Source organism: Parambassis ranga, chromosome 20 (assembly GCF_900634625.1).
Source record: "Parambassis ranga chromosome 20, fParRan2.1, whole genome shotgun sequence".
Taxonomy (NCBI): Eukaryota; Metazoa; Chordata; class Actinopteri; family Ambassidae; genus Parambassis; species Parambassis ranga.
This window is the reverse complement of record NC_041040.1, coordinates 9,569,402-9,596,629: the sequence shown is the minus strand read 5'-3', so window position 1 is coordinate 9,596,629 and position 27,228 is coordinate 9,569,402. Positions and strand designations below refer to the sequence as shown.

General features: G+C 41.0%; 2 protein-coding genes across 2 annotated transcripts in view; one reads left to right on the top strand and one right to left on the bottom strand.

The window, feature by feature from the left end:
* cntnap2a (contactin associated protein 2a) overlaps positions 1-27,228 on the bottom strand; it is a 137,987-nt gene that overhangs the window by 89,869 nt on the left and 20,890 nt on the right. Inside the window, exons 3-9 of the mRNA XM_028433048.1 lie at positions 24,461-24,608; positions 19,520-19,572; positions 19,282-19,432; positions 18,999-19,183; positions 15,367-15,510; positions 13,882-14,143; positions 1,668-1,817 (exon numbers count right to left, since the gene is read on the bottom strand). Coding sequence (XP_028288849.1) covers positions 1,668-1,817; positions 13,882-14,143; positions 15,367-15,510; positions 18,999-19,183; positions 19,282-19,423 — 883 coding nt within the window. The 5' untranslated portion in view covers positions 19,424-19,432; positions 19,520-19,572; positions 24,461-24,608. The remainder of the gene's footprint in view (positions 1-1,667; positions 1,818-13,881; positions 14,144-15,366; positions 15,511-18,998; positions 19,184-19,281; positions 19,433-19,519; positions 19,573-24,460; positions 24,609-27,228) is intronic.
* Positions 4,751-6,472, top strand: LOC114453248 (uncharacterized). Its single transcript, XM_028433049.1, has 5 exons — positions 4,751-5,024; positions 5,410-5,514; positions 5,600-5,767; positions 5,950-6,078; positions 6,156-6,472. The coding sequence occupies exons 1-5, from the start codon at positions 4,793-4,795 to the stop codon at positions 6,431-6,433; spliced, it is 912 nt and encodes a 303-aa protein (XP_028288850.1). The 5' UTR covers positions 4,751-4,792; the 3' UTR covers positions 6,434-6,472.

Genomic DNA, 27,228 nt, shown 5'->3' with positions numbered 1-27,228 from the left:
GGTTACTTTGTGGCTACTAAAAACAGAAGATTAGCAGTAGTTTAGTAACAGAACTTTGTGTTTTGTCCATTTTCAGCCCGCCGGCATGCTGTTAATGAATTATGTATTCAGCAACCCCTCTATCCACGTGTGGTGAGCCCTTCCTCCTTATGGAGCAGGAGCCCTGCAGCAAAGTTTGTGACAAGCATGAGAAAAAAATGAAAGTATGATATGCAATTCAGGCAGCTGTCCTAGAATGAAAGTAGGTACAGACAATCCGTTTTTTTAATGATTCAAAGCTTGTTCAAAATCAGCAACATTTTCCTTGAAGATAAGAAGCAACCTGCTGCACTACACGCGCTTTTCGATTAAACACACCCCAAGTCTGGACTAACAATTAGTTGAAACAGTTCCAAAAACGTCTTCTGAAAACTTCTTCCCCAGCCTGCAAAGCCGTGGCCTAAATATCACTTTGTACTCCTTGCCATAGTAATAATCAACAGTTTTGTATCCCCTGCAGCCCTCAAACTTGTGTTTTCCACCAGGCTCCCTGCTTCTCAGCATTCATTATGTCATGTAAAATTAACGAGGAAAAACCCCACACAGCTGCTGCCATTTCAGCCCCACAGGAAGAAAAAAAAATACCAGACAAAAAACATAATTCTGGAACTCTAGCAACACATAATGTTTGTAAGTGAATATATGACCTTCTGTCTCTTCATTGTACTTTTTCACCATCTTTTATGTGTCTTCTCCTCTGTTTCACTCTCCCTTCTTTTGTCTGACTCTTCTGCCCTCCTCATGGATTAAAGACATTACAGAGATCCTCTCCTCCCAGCCGCCATTGATTCGTAACTCAGTTTTCTAAAATCAATAAATCACCAATTGAATCAAAGGGGAGACTCAAGGATGAGAAGAAAGAAGATGGCAAGATTGGAAAAGGCAGCCAAACAGTAAGAGAGAGAGAGAAGTTTCAGGCAAAATACACATTAGCAACACAGAAAACCTGAACTTAACCTGAATGATGCCCAGATTGTTCAGTATAAATGTAGAATATAGACTGAATTTGTATTAATCTATTAAGGTCCTAATATGCTGATTTCATGAAGAAGCACAGAGAAATCACAGACTTAGGGGATTTACTCAGCAGCAGCGAGGAGTAAATTAAAATAGACAACAGAATAAAAGAAGCCAGGTGTGTGTGAGAGGCTCTGATCCTTATTGACTGGCCTGGGGAAATGGGTTTGCTTGATGGGGGAGATTGTGCTTGGATAGAGAGTGAGGGTGATGGAGCTATCACAGCCAGACTATTTCTCTCTGTAATTTCATACAGGTGTCCACAAACACATGCACACACGCACACACACCCGGTTAGATACAGACCCTCTTCCAAAAGACGAACAGTGGTGTCTGGCATCGTCAACCTGCCGTCTTCCTAACTCAGACAGATTGAAGCTGCTCCATGTGTGTCTGTGTGTGTATGTGTGTGTTCCCTCATCTATATCTGGTGGTTTGTGTGTGTGTTCTCACTAAGTGGTTAAATTCCTGAACTCTGGCTGGTGGAAGAGAGGTTTCAGACAAGATAAATGATACGAAGACACTAAACCTGTGCTGTTACAGGATGTGTGTCCTGTGATTAGATGCAGATGAATGATGGGAGATGTGTGCTTTGTCTTGTTGACCCTTACCTCCCAAGTGATAGGTTCCCCCCGTGGCGATGATGAGAGGTGAAGTGGAGCGAACAGCCGATGCCTCCTCACCATCTATCGTCAACATGGCAAAGTTCTCCTTGGCAACCAAGCGGATCGCGTGCCACTGGCCATCATTGAGCCCTGAACCTGGAGGGGATAAAGATGTCTTCAGAAAACCTACAGCATATACACCAATATATACATACAACTGCGTCAAAACACACATAAAGACTACAAACATAAGCCCACTAATTCTAAGATTAATAATTACAGGATTCAGTCTTTTACCTCAGCAGGTCTTTGTTCATTTAGAAGAGAATAAAAAAATGGTAAAGCCCTCAGAACAGACAACTGGATGACTCATCCTGACGTCTGTGAGCAGTGAAACTAGGAAATACACTTTCTTTATTATGATCGCTGGCTGCTTCCTTTTCTCCATTTTTCTCCATAATTATGTAATTATTGTAAGCCTTGTGAGGATCAAACCAGAGTTAAGACATGTTCTGTTGTTGACCATCTTCCTCCATCTGCTGTGTTCCCCTCACTTCACCTCTCACACAGTCATTCCAGCTCTTCCTGCTCTTTTGTTGTCTAACTCCTTCCAACACTGGCACCCTTTCCTATAGCCAAGTGCAGCTTCCGGTCTCAAGGCCCCTGTGTCTCAACTTCATTAACTCTAAGAGAACCCTGTTTCCATCTGAGTACCCAAGTGTGTGTGTGTGTGTGTATTCTCTATGCACTTGCTACTCTGAGCCCTGTGCAAGTGTACAAGTCTGGAATGTGTTGTCTGCATATGTCAATGTAATGTGTGTGTGCTTTTTTTTCTCCCTTTCCTTGTAGCTGTGCTCCATTAAATGTAAGTGAAGTTTTGGAAAGTGACATTACTGCTGGAGCTGAGGAAGAAGGCAGCTCACTCTCATCCCCCTCTCTTCTATACATCACCTCCTCCTGACACCAATCTCTATTAATCCTTCCCTCCTTGCCTCCATCTCTGTTGCTGTGTCTGCTGTCTTCATTTCCCTCACTGTATCTCTGTATTTAACTTCTTTCTTACTTTCTTTACACCTCTCTCCTTTTTGTGGCCATCTGCTGCAGTGTCAATCTTTTTCAGCCAGAATTAGTTCACTGCTTCACTGGCTGTAACATGTCGATAGCGAGGACACTGTAGTGAAGTTCAATGTACGGTCATGTGCAAATCAGTCTTGGCCGAGTGCATGTACTCATAGGATCTGCATGCAAGTCAATACACATATACCTTAGCATACTGCATGTGTCGATACATTCGAACTGTGTGTGTGAGCTCCTGCTAGGGCATTTGGTATGAATCTTCACTGTCTACAAGACATTGTTTATTGCTTCCCAGAATGCACTCAAAGACCCTGACTTCATATCAGCAGGGGGTCCACACTAATTAAACTCCATCAGCAGGGTGACATTGAGAGTGTATATGTGTGTGTGTGTGTATGTGTGTTGGGGGTGGGGGGGTGGATTAAGGACCAAGAAAGCCACCTGCTGTGGGATGTCAGTGCCGTGGCCATGTTCAGGGCAGTATTGGTTAAATATGAACAAAATACACACATGCACACAGTTAGGAGAAAGCAGAGGTTGAGAGCACATTCAGCCCAGACTCCCTGTGCAAGAAGCCAACAACTAAGCAACAGAGATGAATAGAGAGACAGGATGGTTGTTCTAATTCAAGGACTGGAGGGCAGTATGCACCTTCTTTCATTCTTTCAACATCTTCATACATACATGAGAGAACAGGTTACAGGAGGCTGGTACCACATTTTCAAGAATACTTTGTTTTTTCCCGAACCTCTCTTGAAGCCACATGAGAAACACATGTTAAAATTTACAGCGGAAAAACATACAAAACTGTCCATGACAACTGTACCCTTCAAAAATAGGGTTTAGCTTCAAAACTTCTCTTCAGCAATCCTATGAGGTCCATAATTGTACACAGTCCAAGGGGGAATCATAGTCTTACTGTCACATACTGTGAAAGAATTCTAAGCACAGGAGAGACCCCGTGTTTTAATTGCTGTTTTACCTATGGCATACTGGGAGGTTCTTTCTGAACCTGGTGTAAAGAACTTAAAATGCATAACCAATGTGACGACCAAGATGGGAAGCTATTGTAGATGTTTTAGTAGTACTTGAGCCCTGCAGCGGCACCTGTGAACTGTGAAATAAGCATTTTTCTCCAAGCTCCATAGCACAGAAAACCGAAATGATGATATTTGTTGTTTGAGAAGTCATGAAACCAAAAGCAATGACACAAAATTAGAGGATGATGTTTGCTTGGACCCGAATGAAAACAAAAACTTGCTTCACTGGCAATTACATTTCTCTGTGTATAGCATGCAATCACTATTAAGCTCTCTACTCAGTCACACCCCCTCTCTGTAACCTCTTGAACGTAATGGAAAATAGATAGTGTATAACCTTGTGTCCTCTCATCTGTTTTACATCACCTGCAATAGCTTTGAATGATGAGCTTATCAGTGATAGCAGTGTTACTAAACCTTCACTGCACAGCACACACACATGAGCCTGCTGAAACACACAATGGATCTCACATAGTAACATGAAGCTCTTTCTCACACACATTCATTCACATAACTCATTTCATACAAATTCATTCACGTCACTGCAAAAATAATGAAGAAAAGTACCAAAAAGAGGAAGAGAATAATTCAGATGTAACTAGATAAGGCATGCCATTCATATTCAGGGGCTAACCAGTCACTTTGGTTGGTTTTTGTTTTCAGTGAAATGATAATGAAGGAATCTAATCATCTCACAGCCTCCAAAATGACAGTGAAAAATAACCTGCTAAAACAATTCAGAGGTCAACATGATTTGATCATACACAATGACATGTGAATTAGATTGTTTTTTATTTGTTCTATTTTATTTTTCCAGAGGGAACAACATCATGTAGATAAAATACGGTCTTAAGAAGAAAAATATGTTAAGTAATTTTCCACTGCGTTAGTATGAAACTCATGGGAACTTATTCTTGTATAAACAGCTCTGAACATTGCATCAGTCCCCTTTCTATATATAGTCAGGAACAACTGCATGTGACCACACTTTTTACCAACTCTGCGACTACACTGATGTCTCTTCCTGCTTCACTCTCTTTTGGACGGAGAGGTTTTACAATGAGGGTTCGACTGTTGCTGGTGTTACTGCTCCCTCTGTTTGGGGCATGTGCTCAAACGGAGAACAGAGGAGGTGAGCAAGGTAAACAGTCAGGTGGCCAGACTACATTGGATATCTGGGATGAGCTAAGGGCTGATCTGCAAAACCAGAAAGACAAAGTGGCTGCTCTAGAGAAGGAGAACACAGGTACTGAATGAGCATTTGTGACTCTATGTTAATTGAAGGTCACGATAATGATTAATGAATAGAATTATATTTATCATTTAGACGATAATGCTCACTATTTTGCACTGTTTACTCACTTGCACTACTTGCAGACTCGTATCAACTCACATAGCCTATTACAGTAAATGTATAGCCTTATTTAGTTTAGATTACATTTTTTAATTATTTTATTTTTATTTTATTTTATGTTTTATGTTTTATGTATGCACCAAATAATTCCAAGTATTGTAAAACCTCTTCACTTACATGGCAATAAATACAATTCTGATTCTGAAATGTGTGAAAATGTTGCAAAGTTAAGTTAAGAAGGATGAAATATCTATCTTCAGCTTCCATTATATTTCAGCGATGAGTACCAGGCTGTCAGCAATTACAGCAGAGCTGGAAGCGACCAAGACTGATCAGCAGCTCCAGAAAAAAAAGATGGAGGAGGCAGAGAGACTGATTTCTGGTATGTAATTACCAAATCACAGAGCTGATAATTTTAGAAAATCTTGAAGGAGCAGCAGAGAAATAATTAGCTTTCATGCTTCTAGTACAAGCAGCAGAACTGGCAGCCCTGGTTCACAGAGTGACAACCGGTGAGGGGGTGGCGCAGCAGCAGAAGGAGGAGGTGACATCTCTCAGGGAAGAGCTGAATAATTCTAAGACAGAACTCCAGCTCACCAATAACAAAGTGGACGAGATGCAGAAGATGATTGCAGGTATGTGGAGACCAAAAATACACCGTACTAGACATGCCTTAACTGCGAGCAGCTGTCTTCACAGTGTCTCCAGAATAAATATCTGTATAAATATCTGTTTTGTATTATTGCTATTTTAAAAATACATTCTTTACTCTTTTCTTAAAAAAACTCATGTACATCTCTTCCCTGCCTGTGTGAAGGTACACCAAAGCTGGCTTTTTCTGCTGCGCTGCCCTCTTCAGGAAAGATTGGACCATTTAATACTGAAATAACACTGGTCTACAACAGAGTCATGGCAAACATTGGTGGAGCTTACAACCCAGTTACAGGTATGCAACACCAAAAGCATGTTACTAATATTGAAGCCATGAACTGGACTGAGTTCTGTGATCTTTAACTGTTGCAGGTATCTTCACAGCACCTGTCAAAGGAGTCTACTACTTCAGATTCACTGCTTTGAACATAAAAAGTGGAGAATGGATGGCAGTAGATTTATACCACAACAGTCAAAGAATTCTGCATAATGTTGAGTTAACTGAAAACCATACATCCATTTCAAATGCAGTCATTTTGCAGCTGGAACAGGGAAGCATAGTCTATTTGCGTCTTCCCAAAAACTACGGGCTTTATGATGACCCATCTGTGTATAACACCTTCAGTGGTTTCTTACTGTTTCCACTGTAATGGTCAATTAAAAATGTGAAATACCACCACCACGGTAAATAAGCAATCAAATGTTATTCATTTATTTTACACTTTCCACCGTGGACAGTCTATCAGGACTGATTTTCCTTGCAGCTGTGCACACATACAGTCCAAAGTGAACCAACACAGTGACGTCCTTGAGCTGTATCTGTGTCTAACCTTGTAGATAAAGACTAGCTGCAGGAAAACCAGTGAGTGATAACACTAAACGTCCTCCAACTGTCCACAGTTTGCGTCTTTGACAGACCTATCAGAAGTGTCAGACTGAGTTGTGGTGGTTAAAGTGCCAAAAAAACTGTTGTGAAACTGAACAAGTTGAGCAAGTGCATACAGTGAACACACCAAACCACCGCCCGGTGAGGATGAAGGGCTACACCCAGATTCAAGTCTGGCTTACCTCCAAGTTCAGAAACAAGTGATATTGACTTAGTGAGTGTGTGTGTGTGCAGGTATTGCATTTCTATTGATTTAAGCTTTTTGTCACAGAGCAGTGATGGATAACAGACAAAAGCATCAGACTGATCTAATAGTAGTGATCATATTTCCAAGTGTGTACTATACCCCTCCTGTAGTGAATAAGTGGATGTGATATCTCGGCTGGGGTGGAACTCATCACCATGGTAGCGCAGGGGGTATGTCGGTTAAAATGTCTGTGTTAAAAGTAGGGTAGGAGATTTCATTCTGATGCACTATTTGTTAAATTAGTGTAACTTCTCTTTACAATCCGATAGCAACCAATTAGTTCATCAGTTTGGCATTAAAACAAAGAATATGAATCATCTGTGGAGTATTGGCTGGTTGTCACTCTCTTCCTGCTCTGGGCGCACCAGAGAGGTACGTGCATGATGGCCGAAGTCACAGACCGCAGCTCGTCTTCAGGTAATACACGTGTGACTGGCAGGTGTGGCTTCGGGCTGAGCTCTGAGAGAAAGGGGCGTGTGTTTACTTTTGAAATCTGGCTGACTCTCACTGAGTTTTCAAAATCTCCTACCCTACCTTCAACCCAAAACATGATATTTTCTTAAAAATAAGTGCATGTGGCGTCTAAACTGAATCACCTGACAACTAAATCCAAAACTTGGAGTCATAGGTCAACTAAATTAAACCTGAGAACACGAGCTCAGGTACGAACTATTTAGTAGTTGGCAATTACCATATTATACCATTACACAGGAGAGAGGTGCATTATTTATGGTTGCCCCTGAATGTTTGTCCCATCTCCCTGGGGAACATGACGGAATATCAAACACTGCAACAAATCCCTGTAAGACTGTGGATACAGGACTGTGAGTGTGGATATTATTTCTGTAACATTGCCATTCTGCACCTCCTTTTGCTTATACTCTTCTTTCTCCTCCCATCCTCTGCTGCTCCTCTATCCGCATGATTTTCTCTCCTCTCCCGTTTCCTCCTGTTTCTATTACATATTGATCCTGTATGTACACTATAAATGAATTTTGTCTGCTATAAATTTATGGGGCCCTCTGGCACTCATGAATGTATTCTCACCCCTGCTCCTCCACTCCTAAATATTCTGTGCTCCGAGGTAATTTGAGGAGCTTTGCACGTCTTCACAGGTGGCGATATGCCAACCACACAAAGCCCAAGAATACAACATATTAAGCCTCGCCTATACATACGCATATACATACACAAATACAGATGCACACAGATGCAGGAACACACACACACTCAGGGGGAATGGAACAATATAACATTATAATCGGGAGTGGCTGTAGTGTGTTTTTCCCCTTCAAATCTGTGCCTCAGGCCTTTCCATTATACTGTCATGCCATGCAGTTCCTGTTCGGACTGTGAGAGTAACCTCATGTGTGACTGATAGTAATTCTGCATCTCAAAGGAGCTGATGTTATTACTTTTAGATGAGCTCATGGCTGAGAACACATGAGTGTAAGAACACACACAAGCACAGTCGATCATGGCAAAATATTTGCAGGAGGTGGATTCAAACAGTTGAGACTTTGTCCAATTTTCACTGAGGCTCTCCTGTGACAGAAAATGACCTGTTTCCCTGGTGGCATCAAATATTCTGCTTTATAAAAAAACAAACTAATAAAAACCTGAACAATCACAGACAGCAGGAATAGCAAACAAGCCCCTCTTGCTTAAAAAAGGACTTCTAAGGTACTTGTCACTGCCATAATAGAAGAGTACAATCAAATGAAAACAAAAATGAAGCAAAATACTTATACTATCATGTGGACTCATGCAAGAAACCATGTACAATACGAACAAATCTACTCTTATTTCTGTTCATAAGCTACATCCATCCATTATCTGAACCCACTTAGTCCCGCAGTGCAGGGGCACAGGGGCTGGAGCCTATCCCAGCTATCTATGGGCGAAAGGTAGGGCACACCCTGGACAGGTCACCAGTCCATCACAGAGCAACATATAGACAAACAACCATTCACACTCACACCTATGGGAAATTTAGAGTGACCAAGTATGTCTTTAGAATGTGGGAGGAAGCCAGAGCACCTGGAGAAAACCCACACAGGCACAATGCGAACGCCACACTGAAAGGCCCCAGTTATAATCGAACTAGCAATTGGTTCTGACCACTGCACTACTAATACCCACTAGTACCCACAGCTATGTGGAATTCACCAATGTTTTCTTATCTTCTCTTACTCCAGGTAAGATCAAATGTTATGAGTGGTCAAGGGAGCTCTTACCAAGATAGGACAAAAACACCACAGCCCAGGTTTTGTTCAATGCAATAAATTTTAGAAACATGTAATACAATCAAATTCAGATCTTTTTATGTTTTAGAGGAATTTCTATGATTGATTATTAACTTTGTGGTTGAAAATATCTTATTCATCAATACATTAAAGGTAGGGTAGAAGATTTTGAAAATTCAGTGAGTCAGCCAGATTTCGAAAGTAAACACACGCCCCTTTCTCTCGGAGCTCACCCAGAAGCCACGCCTCCAATCACATGGACGCGCATTACCTGAAGACGAGCTGCGGTCTGTGACTTCGGCCATCATGCACGTACCTCTCTGGTGCACACAGAGCAGGAAGAGAGTGACAACCAGCCAATACCCTGTGAAGGGTCCACCCGGAGGCTGATTTTAGCATTTTATAGCTTCCACAGATGTTTAATATTCTTTGTTTTAATGCCAAACTGCCGAACTAATTGGTTTCTATCGGATTGTAAAGAGAAGTTACACTAATTTAACAAAAAGTGCATCAGAATGAAATCTCCTACCCTACTTTTAAGATGAATTTTAGTCAAGCCAGTCACAGTGTCATATTTTATTATTTTGACTTTTTTTTTATTCTGACTTTGCCTCCGTTACACCATCCCTCTGGTGACGCGACATTCACAGCATCACACATGTGTTGTCACTGCTGTGTTTTTGCTGGTTCTGTAACGCCAGTACTGGCACTCATAATTTCACTGCAGCTAAAGTTCTTTTTCTTTCTTCTCGCTGCCCTTTTTTTGGTGGCATCTCTGAAATTGCTGACACAAAGTTGGCTGTTTGCCGTTTCATGGTGTTTATGCTAATCACAAACTATCAGCCACGCGCATCCCATTTACAATCAAGAGAGATTCAACATTTAGCACACCTGGGTAGGAGCAGATATGGACAGTGAAACCCTTTGGGGCATCCAGAGGAAATTCATTTTATGTTTTTTCTTTTAACAAATAAGTAATAAGAAAAAATGAGATATTATTATTTCCAACTATACACTTTTCTACAGGAGTATAAAAACAGCATCTGTTGCACAAGTAAAGTACATTTCTAGATCTTGCCAAAAGCACTGGAGACAGTGAGTGCTGTTTCTATGGAAACAATGGCTGCACCTAATAAACTGAAAATTAATCAAGTGGTTGATCAGAGGAAATCTTCCACACATGCACCTGCTACAAAAGTTCGGTTTATTGGATTTCATGCTATGCAATGTGGAAAACACAGCTTTGATTTATATAATTTGGGCACATCAAAATATGATTTGGTCTCTCTGCAAGACTGTTAATGCATCATTCTCCAGGCCCACGCTAACAAAGCCACAATTTAATTATAACAAATGAGTGGTGAGAGTGACAAACAACAGCTGAGGATTCACTGAGAGTTAATGAGTCAAAGAAAGTGATGAGAAAAATACAAAAGTTTGTATTAACGCACTTTCTGCTCGAGAAGAAGAACTCTATGAGGTCACACAATGTTTCATAAAGAACAGAAGGGTTTGTCTTACACCTCTCAGGCCATACACACATAGTAAATATACTGCACATGATCTACTAAAGCCGTTATATCCTCTGTGCAAATCAGAAAAAAGAACTACAATGACCTAGGACCCACTGCAGCAACAGTGAGGTCATACAAACCGACAAAGTTTGGGCCCACAAGAGCTTAGGGACTAGAGGACATAGCAGGGCTCTAGACTAACTTTTTGCACTGGTTGCACCGGTGCGCCTAACCTTTTTTTCTTGGGTGCACCGGCACAAAAGTTAGGTGCACCGCATCACACATCACACAGCAGTTTGTTTTTTAATTGCTGTCCATATATTTTATCGATCAGGCCTTAACTTACACCTATCCTAACGCAGAAGTTCTTTTCATCTTCTCTCATCATCTGCAGCTACATCTACTGTTTACCTGATGGCCTCGCAGGGCTGCAGCCAAAGTTTTAGAAATACTGAGGTCCAAAAATTGATCTCTAGGAAATATGAACGGGCTTAATAATCACATATCATCCTAAACTGACTTTGGACCTTGTTTAATGAACACAGGTAAATACAAATAAATAAATACATGTACTGAGAGTACTCATTCAAATTATGGACAAACCAGCCAACAGGTCTGCCTGTCAGAAATCCATAATGAAGATTCAAAGTTACAGCACTCTTCAGTTCCCTGTTTGCTTTCTCTCTGTATTTTCTGGCTGTTGCTCCTCACTTATCTATCTGGCAATGGGAATTAAAAATGATTAAAATCATATACACCTTTATTTATTTAATAGTTGTGATTGAGATATATATTTTGTTTTTTTCAACACATTTCTAATGCAGCTACAGTATCTCTTCTCTCATCTTCCTCACCTCTTCCTCTCTTCCTCTCTGTCTCCTCTCTTTCTAAAGCTGAGCTCCAGCTGACAGACTTTTCATTCTGTTACAGTTTTAGCTGTATGCAGACATCATACTGGCAGACAATGCTCTACTATAGCAGGATAATAACAAATGGGTGTTCATCATGTAACCATATAACTCCTTAAACCAGCTGACTGCTGTCAGTCAGTGACTCAGCCTTCATGGATGAACCACACAGGTCAGATGATACTGTCCGTCAGACCTGCTGTTCTGTTATAATGCTACGCGCACGTCACGCCCCCTCCCTGAACATGACCGGCTCGTTATCATCCGTCATTCAGGTCAACAGCAAATTAGCAAAACCCGCATAGTAGCAACAAATCCTGCTCCTCCGCTGTATGTTCACTTAAACTAAACGTCTTTAATACCGGTCTGTCTGTGTGTGTGCGCGCTGAGCGGTGCAGTGAGAGGGTCGTATGAGTTCTGCACACACGTTTTAAAAAGTCCGGGCCGAAACGAACTTTGTTCATATCTCTCTGTTCTCGTGGAGTATGGAACAAGCTTTATCACACAGCATCAGCTCTGCGCAGCATATGTCCGCGCCATTCTCTGAATGTTCGGTCTCAGCTGACCGCAGCAGACACGTTTTCAAAGACACACACACGGAGGTCCCGCCCTTCACCGTCTCTGATTGGTTTAGACCACAATATGGGCCCGATGTGTGTCTGTTGCTGGAGACTTTTGAGAGTCGCGGAGAACGTATCTCCCTCTTACAGCTGGTCGTACCAGTGCGACCTCTGATATTTTTTGGTTGCACCTTTGAGAAATTAGGTCGCATGTGCGCCCAAAATGGTCGCACTCTAGAGCCCTGCATAGCCTTTTTTTAAGATGTAAAACAGTGCAAACTCTTCAGCACGCAAAACACCCTGCTACCTGTCTTAAGCAGCGTGTGTTGTACACTTACCACCTAATCAACAGCTTTACCTATCTGTGATTTACCTACTGCTAAGAAGAGAAAAAATGTCTGGTTGTTATTAGACTTTAAGTGTCTTTATCAAGCTGTCAGTCACTCAGTGTCCCTGCCAATGAATCACACATAAACTGAAAGTGCCAACCCAGCATCCTACTGCTTAGTGAAAACACAAGATGGGTCTGTCATCAAGTTAACCTTGTCAATGTTCAGACAAACGGGTTGTGCTTGGTCTTTGTGTGTCATGTGATACCACATTCACTGTATTCATCCTGTTTGTGTGAGATACAGATTACTGCCTGTATATCACAGTTAGATGGCTGAAAACATGCAAATTAAAAAGATCAGGGTGTATAGTGTACACTGTTTTACATTACAGCAATGCATGATTATATGTCTGAATAAAATGTCGCTAAACAGCTTCATAAACAAATTATCCCCACTGGGAGCAGGAAAATGGACTGTGTAGTCTGTTAAGACGCTCTCTTTTCTCTGTGCTCCTCAGTGTGAGTGCATCTGCACGTCTCTCCCCACTATATTTGCCATTAAGAGGGACTAAGCATTTCATTACAAATCTACTGAGCTCCCACTGTGTCACTGAAGCCAGAAACCAGTGTGGCTTTCTTCCTTCAAGATACTAATAACAGTATTAAAGGAGGGGGTGCGTGTTTGCGTATGCGACTGTGTGTTTGTGTGTCTGTGTATTCTAGTAATACTGATGTAATCGCAGGCTCAAGCCCAATTAGCCTAGAGGGTAACTCTGTAATAATCCCTACCCCTGGGCATAATGGCCTATTAAAGCAGCAGTGGACAGAATAAATGAGTGTGTCTGCAGAAACAACAAGAGAAAAAGGAAGAACAGGGGGGTGGTAAGAATATGAGGGGAGGATAAGAAGGAGGAGAGTCCCATTGAGGACAGGCATGTTGGGAATACAGTCATTTTCAACCTTTGTTAGTTTCCACTTGAATAATGCACTCCATGTGTGCATCTGATCATTTCATGTTTGAAGCCTTGTTCTGGCTGTATACATCTTGGCTGTATACATCTTGATTTGATTATTGAGAGGTGGTGCTGGACCCCTAAATTATACTATGCTGCTAAAAGAAGTTATTATTGCCTGTAGGTTTCCTAAAGTGTGTGGTGGCTCTGGCTGTTAGCAGATCCTGACGGTGCCTAACACGTTGTCACTAAGTACAGTGACAGACAGGCTTTTAATAATATAAATAGCAGAATTCGCTTGTTTTCATGCAAATAAACTTAATTGATCGTACTGTACAAAGATTACCAGCACTGCAATGTAATAATGTGTTTGCGTCATTTGCACTTTCAGTGGAAACAGACTTTGCATTGACATTGTGTGATACGTGTGAGTGCTTCTGCAGACAAACTCACCAGATGATAGGTCTACCCGGTAGTTACGGGCAGATTTTGTTGCATTGATATGAACTGTAATCTTGCCGTCCTCCAGGGAGATTTCCAGCGTGCCATCATCAAGATTACTGAAGAGAAGGAGTCCGTCGGGATTCCATGTGCGGAACTGAAAGCCCACAGATAAGGTGTTATGATTGGCTCGACCAGGCAGCTGCAGGAAGCTGGTGGCATTGAAAAAGACTGGGAAGGTGTGCGTCTCCACACAGGAGAAGGACAGGTTACGCTGTTGGGACAGAGATTTAGAAAAAAAACAGAGAGAAGCAGAGTGAGATGATAGGAAGATAACTGGTTTGTCAAGAGGAGAGTCAAGAACGAAGATAACATCCTCTCATACCTGTCCATACCTGAATGTTTTCAGTGCAATACACACTTTTGGAAATGGTGTACTTCTGCACCAGGTTTAGGCTGCTTTGCATATTTACCTTCAGACGTTCCTGGCTGATTCAAACTGACTGATCTTACTGTTCACATCACTTCACATGTCTTTTGTCACCCTAGCTTTGAAACAAGGATTCACTCTACCCTGGGTCATTTCATGTGTACTTGAGAAAAACAAACATTATTGTGAAATTTAGTCACTAATTACCATTGAGCTTCTCCATCCTTCTGCTCGTAATCAAATCATTAACAAACGCACAATATTGAGCTGCCTTAACAACTATAGATGATTCCTGATTGCATTTGTGTGTGTTCCTAAAAAATGAGAGGGGATCTGTTTTGATTAGAAATGAATGCTGTGAGTCAGACAGAATTAGAGGTGTGGCTTTAATGAACTTGACTGATTAGAGGTGTGGCTTTTATGAATGCCTTCATTTGTTCAATCAGTTCACCAGACATCGAAGACCCTGGCTGTCCAGTGCTCAGGAAGAACAGGAGGAGGGATCAGGGATCTCTACATTCTTCCAATGGTTTTTCAGTAACCAATTTTAAGGATGGAAAAACGCTTAATGTGCTGAAGAATGTTAAGCAGCCACAAAGTGTGGTGCATTTGATGAAGGGAAACAAGACATTTAATATGCCGCTGATATGCATTTGAAACGAATGGTTCCACTGTAATATTCTGTCTCGCAGTGCAGTAGCTGCCATGATAGCAACAGTGAGCACAAATGCACAGAGCAAACACAAGCAGAGGCCACTGACAGGTCAATTGTATCTGATTAATTATGAATCTGTTAAGCTCTTTTGGTGCAGTGAGCAATATGGCTCCCCATTCAGGTCAACTACAGAGTTGGTGTGACAATAATACATATTTCCAGTACTCAGCTGCATGTATTATGCCTTTTATTTCAAAAAAATGTTCAGATGTATTATGTATTACCAATTCAGTCAATTAATAACTGGGTAAAAAGGGAATAGCCTCTGTTTTTTTAGTGCAAGGTGACATTTCACAATAAAAGCCTCTAAAAAAAAACAAAAAGCTCTTGTCCAGCAAATGAGTGTGCTTACAAAGCTGGAGGTGTCTAGCTTCTTTCGACGGGCCAGGTCTGTGATGTTGTCGCCGTTGTAGTTGATGCACTCCATGCAGCCTTTAAAGTTTTTCCTCCCTCCGCCGACTGGCTTGCCGCTGTATGGCATCCCTCCAAAACTCAACTGAAAACAGACAGTAGGGGTAAAAAGACAGTGGTTAAAAAAATATTATTGTTTTACATTCAATTAGCTTCTTTGGCTACTCCAGCTTATCGAGAAGAAAAAGAAGTCTCACACAGTCCCATATTTTGACAGAGACATGCTTTCAAGTCTTCATGCTCTGTGCTTGAGCAGATTCATTTTGAAATGAAGCACTGAATACTACATTAGAGTGTCATGATTCAGCTTTTTACATTAGTAGGCTTGCATCAATATTGCAGGCGATGTGTGTAAGATGTGGTTGTGTTAGCACACTACACAAATTGCTCGAGTTCAAAAGAACTTGAAAGATGAGTACTTGTGGTTTCAGTGTTAGTTTGGGCACAAAAGAGCCCACCATGTGGTTCAGAGCTGACCGAGAGTTCAGAGTATAGATTGAGATATTTTTGTGCTCCAAGCAGATGTACTGGAAAAGCAAAGTTGTTAAAAAAATGCCCTCCAGGATGCAGGTGAAAATGTTTCTTTGCTAGGGATCAAAAGAAGACCAAATAACCTGACCCTCAGAGAACTGACCACAAGAAACAAAACTATTTCTGACACAAAGACTTATGAAACAAAAATAACCTCTATCAAAATGATTGGAAAAAAAAGTAAAGCTGCTCATGACCCGAAGCACCGTCCTCATCCGTCAAACACGGTGCTGGTTCTGTTGTTGCTGGCTCGTGTATGTATGGCTGCCAATGGAACTGGCACATTGGCGTTTATTGATGATCAAAAACTCACTGAGTGACATTTCATCATTCAGCTGGACAACGATCCCAAACATACAGCCAGAGAGCCCAAAGAGCTTTTCTGAGTGAAAGGGTAAAATATCCTTGACTGGGAGAGCATCACTCGGGAAGATATAAAGGCTGTGCTGATGTCCATGGGTCCGATCTGTCCAATTATTTTTGAGCCCCTAATCTTTGCACATTATGTGCTAAATGGCCTTTAATGTACCAGTAGTGTCTCATTTCAAATTAAAGTGCTGAAGCGCAGAGAATGAAGTAAAATATTTGTCTAAATATGCTGTGCTCTGTATGCTAACAAGGATTTGCTTTGTACTTTAAGTGAGCTCATATAAAAGCAGCAAAAGGCAAAAACAAGGTCAGCTTGAAGGGGAACAATGTATATCTAACATAGGACTGTGGTAGTATCATTAAAAAAAGTAACAAAAAACTATTACTGCCACTTTTAAACCAACTCAATCACCTTTAACACACATGTGAGTGTGAGACAAATGCATTAAAAGCAGGAAACAGATGTAATGGGAGGAGAATTGAGGTGGGAAGATGGAAGCTAATAAAACACACGTCTGATGGGAAGTGCTAAAGGATACAGAAGTGATGAAAATGTAAACTGTGTTTCATATTTTTCTACAGTTGTACATGTGTTTTTTTCATTCCAGACATAGCTCTTTGAGCCCTGAAGGAAGCCCGAGATGATGGAGGGCGGTGTGCAATTACCAGTCGATGTCTCTGCGTGTGTGTGCGTGCATGTGTGTTGGTGTCTGTTTTGTGTACGCGTCTTTGGTGACGCTCCAGTAGTCTTAGTAATTACTGCCAAGGGTAGACACAAATGCACCCGGATATTTAATCTACAGGCTTAAATGGGAGCTGAAGACACACAGATGTGTGCCCACGCAGACGTAAAGACGTGTACACACACACACAGAAGATGGAGTGTGTTGGCTAAATGAAGTACAGTGGTAAACTTTGACTATAAACAGGTCACAGTTTTGCGATCTGTCCAGAGACCTAGTCAGGCAATCACAATGTCAGGATCCACACATACATGCACACTTATACACACCACCTCCTGATACCCTCTGTTGTACAGATTTCCCTGAAGATCCCTTAATTTAACCGCTTCAGTTTAATTGGCCTGTGGTTTGTCCTGCCCCATTTCTCAGTACCCTACTTAACACTGGAATAGATCAGCCATATCAGCAATACCCAGTAAAGGTCACACACTCACAAGCCTATCAATACAAACACAAAACAACATAGCCACACATGGACTCTCTCCACATACACGCTCGCATTTCATACCCATATACATTCCACAATCAATTTCCTGTTTAAAGTATTATTAGCTGAACTCTTTGCATTCCATTACCGGCTAACGTTAATTATGTGAGTTTTATGGAAGAGCACTACAGCACGGTGTAAAACCAATATCTCATTTCCTGGTTGCTATCAACATACAGTACTGTGCTGCCACCAGTAATAAGTAGTTACAAATCAGTAAAGCACACAAGAATGGGTAATGTTTAAACACCAGGAATCAGAAGACAGCCCAGATTATCAATAAGTGAAGATGAACCACAGTCTGTCTTTAAGATTTAAATGATCTCACAGCCTTGTTTAGACTCCAAGCTGTTTGGGAGGTTTCAGATTGTATCACAGTATCCTACACTCAACGTCAGTACAGCCTGAGGCTCCTGAAGCAGAATTCACTGAAATTTTCTAAATCTTTGAGTCCCAAAATACAAATACACAAACACCTCAAAAATGAATGAATCTAGTTCAAGCAGGCAGTCCACGTTTTGCAGCATGAATACAAAACACCTTTTTTTTTTTAATAGGGGAGGATTTATGAGATGTGTAAGAAAATCCCCAATTAAGTTTTGTTATACGTTTTCACCTTTGCAGTCCGTGGAGCACAGACTTACATAATACCACTGCATTCATTGGACCTCCGTATTCTAACACATCAACAAGCAGTATATTTTCAAAGTGTGCAGCAAACAGAAAGGGTGGGAAAGCTGACACACATGAGTGATTTCAGAGAGGTTTGTGCTGCACCAACTGCCCAAACGACTTTATGTTAGCTATAAGAACAGGTGGATTTTCCCCCCATAATTTTATGGCAACATTAACCCCCAAATTGCACTGTGCCACCGAATCAAAATAAACAGTCTTTTGCCACCTTCAAGGACTGAGTTTGCATTTCTACTGGCTTTGGGTCTGCAAGAATAAAATGGCTTTGTGTTTTTTTTTAAACATGTTTTCAGAGCACATAACAGATTTACACTCAACAACTATATTAGTTTCAGAACCTAACACTAACACTTTATATATCAGCCAATTGTCTGTGACACAGGCAGCTGCTTCTGGCCAACATTACGTATGTCAGAAGTGTGAGGCAAAGCTGAGATGGATGAATAAATCAGCCCACATTTTAGATATTCACATCTTCCATGCTCTAACAGTTCTTTTTTTTTTTAATAAATGAGCTCATCCATGGCTGCCTACAGCTGTTGAGGCATTTGGCCACCAAATCTGTTTTGTTATGACTTGTGTTGAGCTGATACGCCTTATAAAGACAGCGCTGTGGGTAATCTGAGTATTTCTCCACCATGTGTGTAGGCTACAGTATGTTAAAAGGATTATGGTGTCTTTATTTATCACCAAGGGAGACTGTCATTATCTGCATGTGCCCTTCTGTCATCAGTATACATTACTTCTTACCTCATAGTCCAAATCAAGGTGGTCAAACTCTCCATTGGTCCTGAAGTGCTGAGTGTGTCTGTCCAAGGTGAAGTTGACATTGCGACGGTATCGTTCAATGACCACTGAGTGCCAGTGATTGTCATCCAAGAGGCTGCCAGTGGTCACAGACGTGTGGCCCATAATGGACCCATACTGGTTACTGCCTGTAATAAACACAGAATGACTTAAGTTACTATAAATAGCTCTAATGTTGACATCAGCGCTGTTTTGCAAAACTGAATACCCTATTTATGGAACCTACCCAGGTTAATCTGCAGCAGCAGTTTGGCCTTGCGGAGCTCCAGAGTGATGTAGTCCCCCTGTTGTCCCTCTCCGTGAAGAATCACTCCGTCACTTTCTGATGTCTTGAACCTCAGTGCGATCACATCCTTAATGAGCTTCATCTTCTTCACCTGCAACAAAACACCACCAGCAGTTACAGTGCAGTTATCCTTTTATTTTCCTAAAATAACATATCAAAGTAGCACACCGAACCTTACCTTAAACCGATAAGAGATTACACCCTGTCCATCGAAGTTGATGACATCCGCCCCTAAAAGTGACAAACAGACAATATAAGTTCCCAAAAAATGTGATAGCAGATTTTGTTTAATTACAAAAACAGCTTTTATTTTTTAACATGAATAACCTGTTGAAATGTTGCACATTATTGCAGATGTACTGTACTGTAATTACTGGCTTTAATATCACCATCTGCCTGAGTGGGAGGCTTGTGCATTAGAAATGTCACCCAATATGCAGCTCGACATGGCTCAGTTTTAAAAAAACACAGGTGTGAATAATGAAAGCACTGATGGCCAGATTTAATTTAGCCTCCTCTGTTTGTACATGTGGTCTCACTGACACATGCTGCAGTGCAATCAGATTAGAATAGAGCTACAACATGCAACATGTATGACAAAGTTTAAAGCACAGAAGGAGGATTTCAGCTCTTGAGAGGGGAAATAAAGTGCAGTGCTTTAGTGTTTGAGGCACCTCTTCAATCTTACTATCATCACCCCAGCTGTTCAAGTGGCTAGTGGAGTGTGTTGTGATTGGTTGGAGGAGGTAGAGTGTACAGAATATGATAGAATAGGAGAGGTTAGAAGAGATCAGATATATATGCAGACAGACTTATGCACAGTTACGCTGTCCCTCAATCTTACGGGCCTACACACACACACACACACACACAAGTGTGTCAAGCATGCCTTTCATGATAAACAACTGAGGGGGTGTTGGAGAAAATTACAGTACATCTGTTCTCTTTGTTCCATCTTCAGTGCCTCTGAAATGATCCCATGCTGCCTCGCTGCATAGAAATGCATGTCTTTTGCTTTACCCCACTCTCTTGTTCTCTCACTAGTTCCTTTCATTTCTCACCATCATTCCCCTCTGTGCTCCACTTCCTATTTCTTTCACTTCACTTTTTCTTTAGTTTCCACTATTCCTTTTATCGCTTCATTCAGCTTCTTTTTCTGTCACATTTATGGAGCAGACAGTTGTTGTTCAGTTCATTTTCTAGATTATTATTATTTTTTTTTTTTTTTTTTTTTTTAAAGGTTTACAGCTTTGCTGAGTAGTACTTGATGCTGGAGAATTTATTGAGGAGGGGAGGGAATGAAGAACCTTTTCCACAACTTGCAAACCGCCGGGTGAGAACGAATGACAAACACTGTTATACAGACTGCTCAAAGTGGGAATACTGTGCCTTTATTTCAGCTCATCTGAATGAAACGCACAAAGTACTGAGAAATGTAAGGCTGTTCAGCCGGCAGCTGCAGCAGTCACAGATCCAACAGGATGTGGTGTCGGCAGGGCACAAGAGCAGTGTGATTTTTTGATGATGGCGTGTGACCCCTACAGAGGGACTTAAAAAATCTCTGAAGAAACAGTTAGTGGAATTTGAAGAGTGTGACTGTGCATGACTGGAAAAAACACCTCAGTTCACCCTAAATGGTATCTTTAAAAAAGGCACACCTAAGAATGTCCATGTGAAGGTTAGTGTAAGTTATTGAACAATAAAGGCACATTAGTCAACGAACTGGCAGAGGGAGATCATCCATAAAAATAATAGCTTAAAATATTAATTGCTATCAGTATCATAAAAAAGCCAGTAGCAAATCATTCCTTCTGATTGGCTTATGTAAAGATACACCACAGAAATGCCACCTGCATCATCATGTTGAGGTGAGTCAGAGGTATATGATGTTTAGGTGTATCCATGGCAACAAGTGACAGCAGTAATTCAGAGGGGTTGGAACAAAAGAGCAGCCCATGACCTACCTATACACACAGCAAACCTGCTGACTTTTCCGTTCACACATTATGTGTTTACCATAACCAAATGATTTATGTGTAATTAGCTGTAATTACCCTGCAGCTTCAATAGGCCTATTAACAGCCTAATTTTTCACATAAACTTACAGCACCTCAGTGCCTGAGGTCACCATGGGGCTCTTTAAGAAGTTTATTGGCCCCAGTCCTGCTCGAGAAAGAGATGCGCTGCAACAAGATCTACATAAATACAATTCCTAGACTCAGGATATGATGATAGTGATGCATCATCCTGACAGCAGATTTAGACTGTTGGCATAAGTAGGCCACAGGTTCAAGTCAGCTGTGATATGTTTGCATCCTTTTGAAATTCTGCTTGCATGACAGTGAAAATTAAATCTTTCCGTCTGACTCTCCTTTCTCTCACATGCCATTTCCTGACTTATCTATGAAATAATTGATTTTGTGTTGATCCTATGTTAATCAAAATGGAAATGAGCATGTAAATTCCACAGCATGCTGGATTAGGACATTTATAGCTCCACACACATACACACAGTGTGTGTGCACTGTCATAGATGAATCATAATACAACTAAACATATTTTATGATTATGTTGGTAACATAACATCTATATTTATCTGCCTCTTTCTCCTCCCACTACTTTGTGCTTTTTTTTTTCTTTCATCTTCTTGGCCCAACACCGTAACGCTCGTCTCTTTCATCTCTGGGTTGGGAAGCAGGAAAACATTTATGAGACACTGATTGTAAGCGAACTGGAGAGTTGGGGAGTGAAGGATGGGAGGGATGAACAGACAAATGTATGAGTTCTCATTTTCTGACTGAATGCTGAAGAAAGGAGCAGTGACAGCGTAATCATGAGGAAGCACTGCGGGCTTCAAAACACAGCTGACAGACAACTCTGAAAGATGATGCACCTTACCGGGGGGATAGAGCGCGTGTGTGTGTGTGTGTGGTGTGTGTGCGTAGGTGTGTATTTCTCTTTATGTGTTATCACTGAAATCCAAGTTGTACGCATGTGTTTACCTGATTGTGTATTTATTATGTGACTCATCTAACAGATGTCAAGGCGTGGTGGACAGCATTCATATCAGTCCAAAACACACTGGGCCTGGAAACAGATGTTTTTTAATAGTATTGTTGTTTATCATGGGCAGGGTATGCAGTACCAAATGCTCTCTCTCCCCATCTGTCTATATTAAAACGTAAGGACACAAAGGTCAGAAATGAATTCAAACAAAACATTCATCTTATTTATTTTCTTTTCTGTAGAATAGAAATTTAAAATATAACTGACTGTTGCTGTGCAGGATTGCCATTTATTTGACGTAATACTTGACAAACAGAGGTCAGCCAAGTCAAATGGATAGTATTCATTTAACATTCTGAGCACTGGTCATGATTAACAAGCCTTAAAGGGACAATTCATGAAAAAAATCAATGATTTGTATTTTGTAGCTTGTGATGCTACATGCTGCTTTGGGTGTACTGCAGTATACTCTATATAGGATGTTCCTGCATGATATTGTTGACAACAAGGTCTATGGGTTAGTCATGTGACATTTTCTGTTCTGTTTTCGCTACTTTGGTGTAGTCAAATGTTGCAGCACAAATTACACACATTGCTGCAGGACTATTTATAACAGAACCATAATACCTGACACACTGAAAACAACAGTGACAAACGAGCAAGTGTCAACTTGGATTGAGCTCAATTTACCAACTTTTTCTCTGGTCTATAAATAATAAACAGGTAAACATTACTGGAAGAACTGTTCATGTGCAGACTGTGTGTTTGGTATGTCACGCAGTCCAGCCAAATTTTGTTCACAACTCACAAAAGCACTGGTGCTTGACAGGCAGCTCTATGTTTTGTAAAGTGTTGATTGTTCCTATATTTGTTTTTGTGATATATGTCCCTAGGGAGTGTTTCCAGAATATCATGCTCGATGCTGTATTTGGACGAACAGGGTGCCTTATAAATTATTAAATGATCTGTGTTGGTTCTGAGCTCATTGCTACGTCACTCAAACTTGAAACTTTATGAAAGCCTGTAAAAAACATTAGCACATACTTAATTGTGTTTTTGTATAGAAAGGCAAAGCAAAGGAAGAGACTATTAAGGCAAAATAATAGACAGAAATGTCAACAAATATTAGTACCATAAATTATAATAGGAGAGAAAATGGGGGTCATGTGACTGGTTACATCAGCTGCCTCATGCATTGTAATTCAATCATTTGTTTAGTGAAGTGAAGTTTATCAGTGCAGAAGCACATGCGTGGGGAAAGGAGTATTACCCAGTGCCCCTTGTGTGTGTGTGTGTGTGTGTTATGTATACTTATGTGTAGCACCTTTTGTCATCCTTATCATGACTGACTTGCTTTTCTTTTGACATGGGAAGGAAATGAAACAAGGGAACTATAATGAAAGGGCTGACTGGAATACAATACATGTCCTTGTATTAGCACAACACACACACACACACACACACACACAAACATATCCACACACAGTGCAAATCGCATCTCCAGAATGAAAGATGTACGTGTGTCACTTATAACCGTAATTTATGCAGAGCCTTAATTGAAAATTGTTATCAAAATCAATTTGGCAGCCTTTAATAGGATGAGAGCGAAGAGGCTGCAAGAGAGTCAGTTCCCTGGATGATGCATTTGTTAGAAAGCAAGAGACAGCATGTGACTCTGTCAGCCTGCAACTGTGCTCTGCATATTTCTGCAAATTGGGTTTTTGTGTGAATCCAGGCAGGATTTCACACTGGATTTGCATTTGCCTCCTATATAAAATTAGCTATTAATAAAGAAAACTGTATTGTGACTTGATTGGAGCTGACAGGCCATCATTAGGCTCTCCCCATGGATCCATAATTACACATGTTAATAATACCTGGTGACATCTGAACATGTATGTGAGGTGTGTGGAAATAGAACTGCTTATAAATAATAAAATACTACAGTGCACACCTGAATATTTACAAGTTCTGCGTTTCGACTCCTGTTACAGTGACTATAAAGCTATTAATATGCAAAGGATTAGCAGTATTTCTGATAGCTGTTGGCCTGTGTGTGACAAAGGAATTATAAAGAGGAAAAGAGACGTGGCAGATGTGTCTCTCCACTCACAGTAGGAGCATCCGTAGACTTCTATGCGCAGACCGATCCTTCCCTCCTCGCTCCAGCCCAAGGGGATGAGCCTAAGGAAGCGAGCCACGATTCCTTGCTGCAGCTCGTGGCGAACTGCGCTCTCTGAGTTGGAATTCCCAGAGAAGGCCTGTGAACCAAAACACACATACACAAAGAAATTAAACACATCAAAGCCACGAGCCTGCAGTCAAACAAGCAGCTTCAGGACTTCCAACAAGAGTATTTGTTCCACTCTCCACATCCTGCCCCAAAGGTTCACACTCGCAAAATAATTATGAGTCTACATATCTAATGCCGACCATAACACAGTCTATCTGCAGGAGGATTTTAAAGGGGAAATGGCATCTTCTCTTTAACTCATCCTGCCTGTTCCCCATCAGTTTATACTTATGTAATTTCTGGCTCCAGAGAGATTAATGACAGCTTTAACCAATGGGGTTTAGAGTCACTATGCAGCTTGTTGTCTGAAATATCAGCAACATATTGTTGGTGTTCAAAAAGAAGCACTAAAGTTCTTCGGAGGAGACTTTAAAAACAAAAGTCTAGTTAAAATCTAATGTCTATCTGCTGTCAGTAGCTGGTGTAACATGACTGACCGGGGCGTGTGCAGGATGTGTTGTATCTATCAAGGCTTGACGGCATGAGATGCTTTCATGTGCTGATTTATGCATATTTGGTTTTGGTGTCAGATCTCAGTGACAAGCTACTGGAATAAACATCCAGGCAGTGCACTCTTTCTTGTTGTTTTGATTTGAATATGACTTTTTGTGTTGCTGTTGTTAGAGAGGGGTAGCTGAATGTATGAATGACATCTCCCACACTTACTAAAAATGTGTTTTGTTTACAAAGTGGAACAAAGAAATGAAAATGGGAAGACAGAACAGCAGAGAAACCCAGTCTCAGAAGATGCTCTGGTTAACGTGACCTCCTCTTTCAGCTCCTTTCCTTTTGTTCTCCTTCCTTGTTCCACCTCTCCTCCTCACGCTCAGTGTCTCCTTCATTTGACATGGCTCATATGAGAAAAATCTCTAACCAGCCACTAATCCACTTCACCACAGTCCCTGAATTATTTTTGCTTCTGTGCTTTCCCCTCCTTTTTTAAAATAAACACACAAACCACAACTCACACTATTTCATCTACACACATATGCAGAGAACAGTTGGTGCAAACCACTGGGGAGAAGCATCATTAATAGCCTAGCAGGTAACTAGACGAGAGCAAGACATTAGATATCCATGTGTTATTGCAGATAAGACATGGAGTGGGCAGGGTAGAGGATGAGCATTGGGGCAGTCAGACAGGCTGATCAGACAGTCTGCTTTGAGCTGACTCCACTGTGACCCAAGTATGTACCCCTGAAGATATGCTATCTGTAAAGGAGGAGGTGGTCAGGAGTTCATTTTGAGCTCAGAGCTACTGAACTTCCACTGCAGCCAAGGAGTGGACCTGAGGCGAACAGTATTTATATCCCCACTATGCCCTTCCCCTGCTTTCATTTTTAATCTTTATTTATCCTGGAAAAGGTTAACTGAAAACACAAACACTTTTTTTTATTATTAGCGCCCTGCTTCAAATTCACACAGGTCCACAGGATTCATCCGGGAGCATATTTTCACTTCTTCTAACCCAGTCCTGAAGATGTAGGTTAAGTAATTTGCTCAAGGGTAGCTATGCTGTTTTTGAGAGGGGGCTACTATCGTCATGCTATATTGTATATTTGTCATCCATAAAAATTGCACTTGCAGTTAATAATGGATGTTCATGTCAGTCATACTCTGGCTTTTAAGAGCCTTTTCCTTATTTTCCTGAAGACGTCTGGGACATATGAGCTTGGTTTTGTGGGAAAATGGATTTTCATACTCAAAGATATAAAAACATATGTATGCAGTCTACATATATATTGCAAATACTGATATAGGTTGAAAAGGTCGATGTCTCACAAAGGCATATTGCTACTGTTGCTACCTGACATGCAAATTTATAACCTCGTCTAAGGCGGTGTACTAGCATCAAAAAGAGCATTTTGCACTGCTTAAAACTGGCGCCTAGAGATGTTTGTTCAGTCAGCTGGATTCTCACTAACCTGTGTTTTTGTTCATATATTTCTCAGCTTTTTCCTCCAATTTGTCCTTCACTGCTACGATTCCTGAATGTCAGTGGTTTTGGTTGAAGAATTTAAGTACAAAAGCACAAATCTATCAGTTGGCATGCACTCATAAAAGCATATATGCATACACACAAAAGACACACACTCTATTCTGCTATGTTAAAACCTGATATCACCTTTAAGCTCATTCCACAGTTGCAAATGAAATAAAAATATGAGGAGAAACACTTGATTACTGTAGATATAAAACTTCACTTCTTCTTGTCCAACCAACACTTTTCTCTCTTTGCCCTTGTTGAGGTATGAGAGAGTGAGAAAGAAAGGGGGAAAGAGAAAAGAAGAGGCAACAAAACCATTTTTTGTCTCCGTACAAAAAAAGGCTGCCCCCCTCTTTTCCCGATTTTTTATTTCTCTATTGTGTTCATCCCGCTATTCTGCACTTATCTGGGCTTGGCTGAATGAACAGCTCAATTCAAAGGCATTACTATGCAGAACGGAGGGCAGAAGGCAGGATAGGGAAGAGACGCGGAGGATGAGGGGGAAAAACTCTGGATGCTGAACACCTTGCAAAAAGTCTGCCTAGTGGACCATTTAATTCCCTCTACTCCAAACTCAAATCATTAACCAGCAAACCAATGA